Source organism: Vespula vulgaris, chromosome 23 (genome assembly GCF_905475345.1).
Source record: "Vespula vulgaris chromosome 23, iyVesVulg1.1, whole genome shotgun sequence".
Taxonomy (NCBI): domain Eukaryota; kingdom Metazoa; phylum Arthropoda; class Insecta; order Hymenoptera; family Vespidae; genus Vespula; species Vespula vulgaris.
In genome coordinates this window covers 221,664-235,352 of record NC_066608.1, presented here as the reverse complement: position 1 = coordinate 235,352, position 13,689 = coordinate 221,664, and the positions used below count along the sequence as shown (strand labels likewise).

Sequence of the window (13,689 nt, the reverse complement as noted above, 5' to 3'; positions counted from 1 at the left end):
CAAAACTGGTTTCTTCGAAGGGATCGCCCGTAACTCGACTCGAGCAACGAGAGTCACCGATCCTCTTACCGGATCTCCCTCCCTCCATCTTCATTAACTCCATTCTACGTTATTGGAACGCGCCACCGTCCGATCCGATCCGATCCTAGACTCGTCCGCTTTTTGCTCGGACGTTCCTCCCGAGCTTTCGCGGATTACTCTCGAACGATTCTTCGCTGTCCACGTCGCCCTTCTTATCTCCTTCTCCGTCCTTTATAAGTTTTCCCTTCGTAACTCTATCCGTCGATATCGCTCGAGATATCGAAGGGTTAATCACTGCTCTCTCTCTCTCTCTCTCTCTCAATCTCTCTCTCCTGTAATCTATCGTAATCGCGAAAGTAATTGCGACGTACGTCTTTCGAGCGTTGCGGATATCTAAATTATCCCTACGATCGGAAGCGATTAATATCGACGATACCGATTCGATCGTATCGCGGTCGCGCGTTTACGTGTCGCGTAAACTCGGTCTATTTACGAAACGACCGTAGCGCGCGCCCGCGTCCATTTTCGTTTGTAAACGTTGCTGGATACGAGTCAGATTTCGCATCGATGAACCTTCCCTCGAGATATCGACTTAACGACGCGTTCCGACTTTGCCTTGTGTCATTTTATAGATCATTACGAGAGATACGAATATCGGTGCGCGCTCGAAACGCTTTTAACGACGACATTGCCTCGTCGGAGAGACGCTTCTCTTCGTTCGAGCGTGCCCCGCAGTCGCCTCGTCTTTCCACTCTCATTATCTCGGTTACGAAGCATTACCGACTGATTGAGAACAAGCTTCCATGTGATCAGGATATCCGATACTTCATTGAGATATCCGATCGTGAGCCTTTCGTGCGTACCTCGCGCGTTTTTCCCCGTCGTACGTTTCCTCGAGGATGGTTCGAGCGGTAAACGTTTCCAAATTATTATCTACGGATCAAAGTTCGATGCCCTACGCGCGCGTCCACGTCGCGTTTGCCTCAATCGACACTTTTTTTTCTTTCGTTCCTCTAGATTCGCAAGATGTCGACCTGGATGCGATTCTCGGCGAACTGTGCGCTTTGGAGCGGCGTTGCGACGGCGATATCGCGGCCACTCCGGCGCAAGACTCTCAGAGGCAAGGACGCCCGAATAACGGAAGGATCACCGCCACCGATAACACGGATATCGGCAAAAATGAAGGTGGTAAGAGGAGCCTGCTCCCGACATTCGATGCAAATTCGTGCTTGCTTTCGCAAAATATCGCGACTAACAAAGTTTCGATTCGCGCAGGCATTCGCACGGACAGCCCCGACAACGACAGCGCATTTTCGGACACGGTTTCGATGCTGTCCAGCGAGAGCTCAGCGAGCAGCAGTGGCTCGGGACACAAGCCACCTCAGACCGCCATGCACGCGGCTCCTCAGCAACAACAGCCGCATCAGCTTATGGGTAGGTACCTCGAAGCGTTCGTCTCGATTCCACGCGAAAGGGCGCTGCAAGATCTCACGTTGACAAATACTTTTTCAGACGCCGCGAGCAGAGCGAAGGCCGAGAAGATACGGCTGGCGTTGGAGAAGATGCGAGAGGCCAGCGTCCAAAAGCTCTTTATCAAAGCCTTCACGTTGGACGGGAGCGGCAAAAGTCTCCTCGTAGACGAGGGAATGAGCGTAGCTCACGTTTCGAGGCTCCTCGCGGACAAGAATCACGTGCCAATGGATCCGAAGTGGGCCGTGGTCGAACACTTGCCGGACCTTTTCATGGGTAATTCACGAGTCGACGTTGCGACGATTCGACCTTTTGCACGGCCGAGCTAGCTAACTAACGATGAAACGTTTTCTCCGTCGCAGAAAGAGTATACGAGGATCACGAGCTATTGGTCGAAAACTTGTTGCTGTGGACGAGAGACTCGAAGAACAAGTTGCTCTTCGTCGAGAGGCCGGACAAGACTCAACTCTTCCTCACTCCCGAAAGATTCCTGTTGGGCCCGTCGGACAGGTGTAGCAACGAATACGACGACCATTCGCGCAACATTCTATTGGAGGAATTTTTCTCGAGCAGCAACGTTGGCGTTCCCGAGGTATAAGACGAGGCGTCGAACGATAACCGTGTCGATTTCCCGTCGTGCTCTTTCGGTATCGCCTATTCACTGAGAATTTTCTCGTTTCAGGTCGAAGGACCGTTGTACTTGAAATCCGACAGCAAGAAGGGCTGGAAAAAGTATCATTTCATATTACGAGCATCCGGCCTTTATTACTGGCCCAAGGAGAAAGCTCGTACCGCCAGAGATCTCGTATGTTTAGCCACGTTCGACGTGAACCAAGTTTATTACGGCGTCGGTTGGAAGAAAAAGTACAAAGCACCGACGGATTTTTGTTTCGCCGTAAAGCATCCAAGATTGCAGCAACCCAAATCGACGAAATACATAAAGTTTTTATGCGCGGAAGACAACGCGTCTTTGGAGCGATGGATGGTCGGCATTAGAGTGGCCAAATACGGTAGACAGCTAATGGAGAACTACAGAACGTTGGTGGACGAGCTCGCGCAAGAAGACCTCGATCTATTGGCCCACGCGAGATCGTGTTCCGTCAGCTCGATCGCCGTACCACCTAATCAAACTCAGTATAACACGACCAACGACAACGCGAGGCAATTCATCGAAAACGCGAGGCACGAGACCCAAGCGACGACGAGGCAATACGACGGTCAACGGCAGAGTTACAATTCGGAACAGCGACAAAGCTACAACAACGACGGAAGGCTTAGCAGAGCCAGCAGCTCGAGTTCCAGCGGATGTTTGTCCGATGGAGCACCGAGTAGTTGCGAGGTACCGGATCGCTCCATCTGTCTCTTTGCTTTTCTCTTTTTTTTTGCTTCTCTTTTCTCTTCTTGGACGAAACTTCTCTCCAACGAAATTAACCCCTCGCGTGTCCGTCTCTCTCTCTCTCTCTCTCTCCAGGTGGCTTTCGAGTGTGGAGAATTTCCAACCGGAACGATAAAGCGAAAACCTTCCATGAACCCGAAACTTCCGCTGACGTCGATCACGAGGCAATTGAAGGAAGTGGGCGAGACTGTACGCGACGAGCCGGATTCCTGCCCGAGTCCGACCAGCTCCGGGTCGGGTACCTTGACCAGAAGACACAGCCGTAGGAGAAGCGGCACCGATTCGGACGGGTCGGGCACCCTGAAGAGACATCATAGATCCGGCAACGCTACTCCGGTCAGTCCTGTACCGCCCGGAACGCCGGTTAGGGAGAGAGCCAGTCCTATGGGATACGGGCGAACGGAGAGTCAAGAGTCCAAGACGCCGACCAGTCCTATACAACCGTGTATGGTGAGTAATACGAAGGAGAGAGCGGCTTCTACTCCAGCCGTAACTCGGAGCGAATCGTCAAGCCGTCGTTTCTTTCGTAGATGGATTCTATCACGTCGCTGCCACCTCCGCCGTCGCCCTCGAGAGTCGCCGAGGAGGGCGAATCGGACAGCGAGCCTTTACCGCCACCGCCGCCGGAAATGTTTCGTTCGAATCTCTCTCTGGACTCGTTACCGCCGCCGCCAGGGGTAGGCGAACTTCCAGTTTGCAACACGCCGGAATTGACCGGCTCCTCGTTGAGTCTCGCCTCCTTACCGCCGCCGCCGAGTCCTCTGGTCGGCGAGACCGGCACGATACGCCGCGCGAGACCGAAAACCTCGAGCCCGTCGAATTCGATGACTCCCGAGAGCACGCCTACGCACGCCGCTTCCTCCAGGCCATCCAACAGCAGCAGCAGCAGCAACAGCAACAGCAGCAATCAGCAGACGTACACGAGCGCGAGTATCGCCACGCAAAACGCCTCTGCTCTTCAAAACAGTCAGAGTTACGGGAGCAGCAACGCGACCAACTCGTCGAATTCTCCACACAGTTCCTATCCTGGCTCGAGCGCCAGCACGCCGACTTACGCGCCGAGTTCGCCGAGTTTCGCGTCCCCGCCGCCCTTCGTCCCGCCCCCGGCTTACGGTTCTCAAGCGCAGCACGTCGGCACGCAAAGCTTGACGAGACAAAATTCGAAACCCGAGTCGATCTACGGGAGCCACCAGAGCGGCCACAACACCGTACCAAATCCGATCAGGCCGAATCCGAACATGGACACGGTCAGAAGGAGTGCCATGAAGCAAGGTACGAGCCATTACGCCGCGCCGCCCTATCTCGCCGAATTGAAAGCGGCATCCAGCCCGCAACCGCAGCGTCGAGTGACCATCCAAGAACCACCGACGTCGCCCAAGTCGAAAAGCGGTACGGGCAAAAAGATCACGTTCAATTTACCGGCGCAACAGGAACCCGGTAGTCCGGCGTTGCCGCAAAGAAAGCCGATGCCACCGAGAAGATCCGACAGTACCAGATTGACCTCGCCGAAAAAATTAGCTGCCTCGGATCAGGCACCGCCCGGCGACTTTTTGAAGGATCTCCAACGCGTCATGAGAAAGAAATGGCAGGTCGCGCAAAAGTGCAAACTCGACTCGACCACGACGCCTCACGAGGTCTTGGGTTTTCGAGATCCGCCGCCGGCCGTGGCCGACTACAGGGAGACCAACGTCTCCAATTGGGTGCAGGAGCACTACGGAGTGGACAATCTCTACGAGAACGTTTACACGACGGATCCGCATGCACCGCTCGAGTATGCCTCGAGTCCCGCTCGTCAACCTACCGTCAGATTCGCCGACGAAAACCGTAGCATCAATATCGTCAACGCGATCGCCAGCAAAAGGAGACCGCCTCCGCCGCCACCGAAAAGGGCGGAGACCACGCATCTGACCACGACCAGGGCGATGCACTGACAATAGCAGATAATACAACCTCATCCGGAGAGGCGATGGTATTGCTGCTTGTGCGGCTGGTGGAAGGACTGAGAAAGGAGGATTTTTCGCCGTTTTCTTCCATCCCTTTTGCGGTCCTGCGCAGCGTTTGCTTCGACGTTGCTTCGCCTCGCTACCTGATTTCAAACGGACTTTCCTTCTCCCCCCCCCTCTCTCTCGAGAAGATCAAGCTTCGCTTCATCGCTCCTCGTCGAATCTTTTTTGTCGATATCAATGACCGATAAAATTTACCTTATCCTATAAACCGAAACGGATTCAACGACTTGGACGATACGAGCGAGTTCCTTCGGTCGCGTCGATAATCGTAAAGACGTTCGATGTCGAATCTCAGCGTCGGATAAAAACAAAGCTTTTTCATTTGTCCTAGCGATTTTTCTCTAAGCGCATTACTTTTGTATCCCTTTTGCAAATACGGGGCGCTGCTTGACGAACGAACGTTTATCTTTTATCGTCTCGAAACGTTTCCACGCGATAGTCCGATGGGAAACGTTGATAACGCTGCCGAAAAATGATCTCGAAGGAGACGATGCCGTGCTTCGAGTAGATGCGTGCTTGATGCTCGGTTTAAGGTCGCTACTCGACGCGTAGAAAACACTGCCGCACTCGTTAAGGATGTGATATATAAAGCTTAGGTCCTGCCTGCTCGCTAAAAAGAAGAGTACTTTCTCGGGCAGCGGAGACGGAGGGAAGACGCGCGATGGTCGAGCGATCGTGAGCGATCGAACGCTACTGCGCGTTCTTTTCGCTCGAAAGAAAATATTAAGAGGAAGCGTCCTTCGGTCGCTCGATCACGCTCGTCCTTCCGAACGTTCCTTTCCGCGTATGTTCTCTCGCGAATCGAAGGCGCTCTTCTTTCGTTCTTTCCTTTCCTTCTTTCTTCTTTTCTTTTCTTTCCAATAACCAAGGTGCTTTACAACGCAGTAAATAAAAGAAAAAAACGTGGGAAACGTCGATAGGAGAGTTAGCGCGACGCCAGTTCGCGCTTTTAATAAAGGATCCTTATACATAGGTATACATGTATATAGAAACTAATACATATGTGTGTTTATATCGATATAATTGACAATGATGCTGTATGTGTAGGTATGCCGTATCCTTCGAAGTACGCTCTAACGACACGTGGACACGATGAATTAGAAATAAAAAGAAAACGAGCGATTTTTATTCGTTTCTCGAGACGCCCGAGAATTTCGGATTCTCTTTACATTCGTCTCCGAGCGAGGAGATGAGTTCCTTCGAGAGTTCGGAGCTCGTGTGCTTTTATCATCGCGATATACAGATATTATAAGTATACGTATGTATTTACAAACTTGAGATCTCGTTTATGCCATTTTTTCCTTCGTTTGCTTTGTTTCGTTCTTAATGATATACGTAAAGATACGTATATGTATACATGTCGACGCTATGGAAGCAAGGTCGTGTCCGCTTTCTCCTCCTCTTCTTCTTCTTCTTCTTCTTCTTTTTTCGAAATGATAACAAAATATTGCCGAGCATGGAAACGATATACGATTACGTGTGTGTATATATTTCCCAGCCATAGAAGACGAAGGAAATGAGAGATCAAGATGGTAATTTAAACAAAGTACGAGCTACTGTATCGCGGAAAACGATGAAACTTCGATCGTCGTAATCCCGACGACACCTGCGTATAATATACTATATACCTGTATAACGTGCATCGCGCACTCCCTTTCTTTACGTCGTCCTTGGAAAGGACGAAACGAGCGATGAAAAAAAAAATAAAAAAAGATATTTTATCGATTCGAGCAGGGACAAAGACGACGAAGATGGAATCGAATCGCTTTGATGCGAGACGGATCGATGTCCGACTTTACTTGCGCGTAATCGTCAAGGGGATTTTCAGCAATGACTTTATAAACGAACGAAATCGTAACACTTGGACGTACGATGATCGTATACCGTGATAAGGCTGATATATACTTTTGTATCTCGATTTTTGGAAAACTTTAAGGGCCGACACCCCTCGTACTCTCTGCTCGATCGCTTGTATCGCGATTTTCATCGATCGTGCAACGCTGAAAATTCGTTCAATACGAGTTCGCGAGAACTCGAATGCATTTGGTACATATTGCGTACATCGCTATTATAACACGAGCTATCGTATATCGAACGCCAAAAAAATAAATAAGAGTAACAAAACCGACTTGTAACGAGCAGAAACGTCGATGTGTCGATCACAAGTGTGGACCCGCGTTCCGCGTCGTAGCGATTAACGCGATCCAATCAAACTGAACCAATAATATAAAATAATTTTTGAGATTGATATATACCGATCTTTGGGACTAAGCCGATTTAACGTCAGAACTTTTCATACGTGAATTTCTACGAAAATATCGTTCGTATGTCTCTCAACTCTTTCTATCTCCTTCTCTATCTGTCCGTCTATTTCTCTTTGTCACTGTTTATCCGTGTGCGCTAAGGCGATAATCCTTAAGAGCTAGCAATGTCGCAAGGAAGAAAGGATTTCGTTTTTTTTTATTCTTTTTTTTTCTTTCTATTTTTTTCTTCTTTTTTATTTTTATTCTATGCTATAAGCTACGTACGAGATTTAAGGATGGGAAAAGCATTCTTTAAAAGCGAAGAGTCATTGGCTTAGCGGTTTGAAGCCTTTAAACGTTTGCTCGTCGTTCGTCGTTCGTACGTACGTAACGTCGATGACAAATCGATTTGGTATGCGAAACCGCGATACGCGACGGAAACTGTAGACTTTGGCTCGTATGCGAGTGTATGGCGCGAAAGCTCGCCATTTTTCTTCTATTCTTTTTGGATCGATTGAGAAAGAATAAAATTCTTGTCTCGATAAAGGGGATCGTGCGTGTATATATGGATATATACGCGCACACACACACACACATATATATATATATAAAAGTAAGATCTAAGAAATTGATTAAACAAGAAAAACACAAAAAAAGAGGGAGAGAAAAAATGTAATAGGTAGATAAATTTAGAAAGAATCGAAATTCGCTCTCGTAGAGCACTTAGCGCGAACAAAAAAAAAAGAGAGAGAAAGATCGTAAAAGAATCGGCGAACGTGTAAGAAGACCGTGCAAATTCCCGACGATCCCTAGCTCTGTTAATTAATTACGACGAAGACGACGCGAAATGGGAAATTATGATTATTGCCAATGATAAGAATGACGATCGTAATACTTTTATCGTTGTATCGTACCTTTTCACTTATATTTCCTAAGTTGTACGTATGTTTCTGTAAATATTGTAACGAATGATAACTACGAAGAAAATTATTATCGAAGATATCGTGACTGATTTAATATAAAACGCAATTATTTATGGGAGGATACGAGGAGAGAAATCACATTCTGTAGACGGATCTTTAGTCTTCTTTAAACTTTTACTCTACAGATATACTTTTTTCAAAGTCGAGATAAAATGAAATTCGAAGTGCGAAGAAAAAGCGAAGGGCGAACGGAGCTTTTCTACGAATTCGTCTATAGAATATCGTTGTTTTCAGGTCGGCCTGATTTGCCGATCCTTTTTTCGTTTACTACCTTTCATTTTATTCATAATTTTGATATAGCCTAGATTTAGATTCTTACGAGTTGTTTCTCACCGTGGAAGTGTGTTCGACCTTAATATCGTGACAATACCATTATTTTGAGACTCGTCGCCAGTTGGTTGGGTATTTTACCACATGGAAAAATGCGCAGCGGTTGAAATATTACAGGTATTATATTCATGTTTTTATGTAAATAAATTTTTGGTATATTTCAATGATCGAGTATCGTCTTTTCTTTAATAGACAATTCCCTAGTCCTTGGCTTCTCCCGACTCCGTCCTCTCGTCTCCCATGGATCGATCGGCTTACGGACGTAAGCATTGCCAAAGAGCAAATCCTCTTGGAGATATCAAAAGGAACGCAAACGTCTTATTTCGATATCGAAAATGACGAAACTTTCATCGATGAATCTTTAATGAATCATCAATTATCATAGTTAATAAGCGATTTCGACTGCGACGTCGACGGCTTAACGGTAAGAGAAGAGATATATTCTAATGTTAGTTTCATGACTCGGGAGGATTGTCGTAAATATATGAAATTGCCGTGGACTCGTTTCGAGGGTAGACGTACAATTTTATAGGCCCTTTTTACGACTTATGGAAGCCGCGCGTTCTACTTTACGCTTACGTCATACGCGTCTCACAAAAGTTTACGAGCAGCACCATTGGAAATTCCCCTTCCGTATGTATATCGAGAAATACGAAGGAAAAAAAGAGGAGAAGGAGAAAAAAATACTTGTGAAATGGAATAGCTTTTTACTCCGCGGCGCTTCGCGTTTATGAGAAACGCGTTAATCCAAAGTTACGAGATTCGAACGCGTTTGTTCGCGTACTTTGATGTCCCGAGTCTATATCGTAACGAAATTTAGATCGATAAACGCGCGCTATCTATCCAAGCTGTTGAACTTTATCGACGTTAACGAGACGGTACCCGTACGTTTTAAAAAAGCTTTAACCTTTACTCTAGAATTTTTGTTCTCGATACTTTTCTCTTTCGTCGAAAGGTCGGAGCGTTTCTCGAGGGAATTCGCCGTCGTTGTCGTCGTCGTCATCGACAACCTCGTCGTATTCGATCGGCGAGACGAAGAAGGAACGAGGAGAAGAGAAAGGAGCTGGAGCGTTTGAACGATCCGCTTTTCAAGAACGCGGACGTAAATCACGGTTTTATTACGGATAATTTTACGAGGAGTCGAGTACCGCTCTCGATCGGTCGGCTCTCCCATTGCTCCGCGTTAGGCCGTCGAGTGGCGTCGGCTACCTTAAACTTGTAATCGCGCTCCTTGGACCGCGAACCAACGGCGACGATAATACGGGACCGGGAGTGGAACCGGCCCACGGTTGGAGCCGTGCGAGGTCATTAACGAATTAGCGAAACGAGGTAAGGTCAGGAAGGAACGCTCGAAGGTCAGCGCATTCTCCTCGTTCCCTCGTCGCGGAACGACGCGATCCCGTTGAGAAGCGCCTCTCCGCTTTTCTTCGCCGTCCCCCGCGGTTCCGTCCACCCTCCGCTAGCCTTTACCACTCCTGCGAGCGCGCGTAACGCGATTTTTAGTCCCGCACCGCGGGTCAAGCGAGGGGCTTTTGTCGGTACACCGACATTCCTCCCGACCGCAGGAATGTCGGTCAGCGTGCGAGACCGAAGCGCGCCTACGGTGAACCGCTGGTGGTCCAACGTTGAGCTCGATTCACGAACCTGAAACGATACCTCCGCTCGCTCGCTCGCTCGCTCGTTCGTGGTACCTTTCCTCGACCCACGGTTCGAATCTGCGGTCGCGAGCCAAATCAGATTTCAACGTGCGGCTAATAAATCCGTCTTTGCGTTCGACGAGAGAATCCCATTTTCCCTTCGTCCTATTTTCCCTTCTCGAGGCCGCGTTTGCAAGGAGAAACCTTCCCTCCCAGCGATCGGACCGCGCGAAGCTAGATTCGAAACGATCCGCGATTATTTTAGCCAAAACGTCCGTGTGGTTCTCCTTGAAAAGTCCTACGAGAAAAAGCAAGGACGAGGTCCGAGAGATTTATGCATCGTATAACTTTTCCAAGTACCTCTCGAACGCGTACCATTGCGTTACGAGGGGCTTCGTCGCCGAAGCAGCGACTTTGCACAAGGTTCTAAGTTTTATCTGCGTCGGTGCAGTCGATTTTTATGCAGGATTTTATGTATATCGGTTTTACATCGATCAGATTATTTTCCATTTTCATAGATGCTTCGGAGAGGATCGAACGAGTTTACGGTTTACAGAAACGCTTCGTCTTTTTTTTTTTTTTCAATGTGCAAGACGATCGATACGAGGGACTGGTCGTTTTAAGAGAAAATTCAATTTCTCTTCAAGCAGCAATTTTTGTCGAGGAAAAAGTTTCGATCGAGCGACGGAATTATTTAGATCGTGCGTACGCGTTCGGTGCACGACCGCTGGGCGACCGAATTCGAAGAAGACGACCCTTAAAGAGGAGGTATGGGATTAAGATAATAGTCTCGAGAGGGAAGAAACTTAGAAGGAGAAGGTAAAGGCAAAAACGAGCGATATGATGTGGGTCAAAGTCTTCGGGACTGGGTCGCAGGGCTCCTTTGCCCGGAGTCCCTCGCGAGCTTCCTCGAGAGATCGTCCTCCTCGACTCGAGGTCGAGAGGTCGAGACCGATTTCAATTTCACTTCCCGTTTTCGACGCGTCTATATCCGTCGCTACCTAACTACGTCCGTAGCCAAATAAACGTTCGACTTTCTTTTCGCGCGCGTACGAATCTTCTACCAAAGCGTATCTTTTTACCAAAGCGTTTCTCGTCGCGAACGAAAAAAAGCCTTTTGGAAAAAAACTCTTTTCGAGTAGCGCGAAATCGTTAACGCGCTTTGACAGGCGCGAAATGAAATCTCGTAGTTGGGTGACAAATTCATTAAGAGACCGTACAAGGAGCAGCGCGCGCGAGAAAAGGAGAATGTAAAAACGGCGCTCGAGGAAAAAGAAGACGAATAGAGCCAGGGGAGAGAAAAATGGGATGGTTTTGGGCGATGACCGATGGACCGTGGGGTAGGTTCTCGTCTCCTCTTCATTTTTCTTCCTTGCCGCGCGGTCGCGACCATTCACCCAGCATCCCTCGGTCCTCCGTTACACGCTTAATAAGATAACGCCATAAGGACGATAAAAGTCTTTTGGGCCGGCTTCCGTCATACCGACGACCGCATCTTAAGCCTCTACGCGAGTTAATAAAAAAGAGCGTGCTGAGAGAGAAGAAGAGTTCGCCTTAATATTTATGACCGGTAGTTTGCTTTCCATTGTGAAAAGTCTTTCCTTTCCTTCTTTCCATCCTCTTTTAGCTCGGAAACAATAACGCACGTAGTTTCGAACGGTTCAACGAAAGAACGAAATATAACCGATCGAGGTACCTACGAAAGCTTTTTACGAATCGCGAGATTTCACTTTTCACTCGTTTCCTTTTGGAAACCGGCGTCCCTATCGCGCCACCTTTCTGTCGTATCACGCAGAGCTATAAATTAATACTAATCTCCGAGCGCACCGTGCAAGAACCAGCACGGCCAACCGGGGACTGAATTTATTGAGATTCGAGTAAGTTCGTACGTTCGTTATCGTCGGTGGCTCTTCCTTTTTCGGTTATACGATATTCCGTCTCTGCGTTGAACGTCTTTACAGTTCGTTTCAAGTTTCGAACGTTGAAACGCGCCGTTCGAGCAATCGATTTCGCAAATTCTCGATATTTCTCCGGTTTTAGGGTGTGGTCGTTTTCGATCTCCCTGTATCTTCACGATCGATCGATCGAAAAATCTATTCGCTCCTCGGACCTTTAGAAGGAAATTCCAGCGAGTAAGAGGAACTTGCTCGTTGGAACGTTTCGGTCTATCGGACATTAAAAAACGGATCAAACGGGAAAGCGACAACGAGTTCGAGGATATATAAATTCGCGGGGATAGAAGTGACTAGGTTGAGCTTGAGAATGAGAACCGCTGCAGCGTGTCTAATGTAAGAGGAGGAGACCGGAGGTGAGAGTGAACGTGCGTAGCTGAAGGGGCAGCTCGGAAAGCCGGACTTCGAGGTCCTCCGCCTTCGACCCTCTTTCTCTTCTCTCTCTCTCTCTCTCCCTCTGCCTCCCTCTCTTTCTCTTTCTTGCTCTACCGAGAGTCGACGCTCCGTCTCATTCTAGTCAATACTTTCTCTCCCTCTCGCTCGCTCTTACCTCGTGCATCGAGCATCCCTTTCTCTCCTTGGCCGACGCGACCCCCTAGGAACAAGCAGGGGTGGCTTCGCGATGAGGCGGAGACGAAGGAGACGAAGGAGACGAAGGAGGTGGTCGGAGGTGGCCGAGGAGGGAGAAAAGGGTGGTTGGGTCTGAGCCTAGATCAATACTCGCATCTCCGACGGCTGGACCAGGCCGGACATTGCGTTCCGAAGCTCACCTTCTCGCCGATATCAACCCTCCTCTCTCTTTCTCCCTCCCACCCCCAACCTTACCACCACCTTTTCCTCCTCCTCCGTCTCCGTCGAGTCTCTCTCTCTCTCTCTCTCTCCCTCTCTCTTAGCCGGCCAACCCCTCTCGCAGTACTTCGCCTTTTGCATCCGTCTTTCCCGAAGGAAGCCCGTTTTAGGCTCTACCTTGCTCCTCGTGCCTTTTTTTTATTCGTCGATCTATCGATCCTACACTCTTTTTCTTTCCCTTACTTCATTCCAATCAGAAGAAATTTTTCCGTCGTTCGAAGAATTCGTCGCCGCGAAGATCTTCGTTTGCAAGGACGCTTCTCCGTCTTTCGGATCGCAAGCGAACGATGACGAATTTAACGCGAAGGCTGTATAAACGACACCGAAAACAATTCAATTTTCCTGTTACTCTTTTACGAGCCATTCCACGGTACAATGCCCCTTCGCACGTGGAAATGCTTACGTGCGCGTACGAAAATATCGTGAGATCCATTAAGTTAATTGGACCTGGGGACGGCCCTTCTGAAATTATAGCCGAATAGCGACAGCGTAAAATCGGTTCGTACTTTCGGATCGGTTCCTTATCCGTCGACCGCGCTTTAAGTATCCAACCGTTGCGGTCGAAGGCATTTTTTGATCTCGACGATAGCTTCGGCGTGCGGAGGTACTTGAGAGAGTATCGAGAAAACGACGTATGAAAAGTATGAGAAAGAAAAAAATCGACGAAAGATCGGAGAACCACTGTGCACCGGTCAATTTCCCTTAGTTTCGTTTCACGTTGGAAGGATGGACGGTTCGTCTCCTCGAATACGCCTCTACGTGCGCTCGTAAACGAGTACGTAGGAGGAAACGTGCCCGCGCA

General features: G+C 48.6%; 1 protein-coding gene across 7 annotated transcripts in view; it reads left to right on the top strand.

Annotated features, from left to right (window-relative positions):
- The window catches only part of LOC127071855 (amyloid beta A4 precursor protein-binding family B member 1-interacting protein), a 94,072-nt gene extending 85,459 nt beyond the window's left edge, over window positions 1-8,613 (top strand). For 5 of the 7 annotated variants that reach the window (XM_051011609.1, XM_051011606.1, XM_051011608.1 and 2 more), the window contains 7 exons: window positions 1,039-1,209; window positions 1,297-1,455; window positions 1,534-1,767; window positions 1,854-2,083; window positions 2,174-2,830; window positions 2,963-3,337; window positions 3,418-8,613. In XM_051011609.1, coding sequence (XP_050867566.1) covers window positions 1,039-1,209; window positions 1,297-1,455; window positions 1,534-1,767; window positions 1,854-2,083; window positions 2,174-2,830; window positions 2,963-3,337; window positions 3,418-4,818 — 3,227 coding nt within the window. In that variant the 3' untranslated portion in view covers window positions 4,819-8,613. The remainder of the gene's footprint in view (window positions 1-1,038; window positions 1,210-1,296; window positions 1,456-1,533; window positions 1,768-1,853; window positions 2,084-2,173; window positions 2,831-2,962; window positions 3,338-3,417) is intronic. The other 2 variants (XR_007785259.1, XM_051011607.1) reach the window with 2 other exon arrangements.
- Window positions 8,614-13,689: the final 5,076 nt, after the last annotated feature.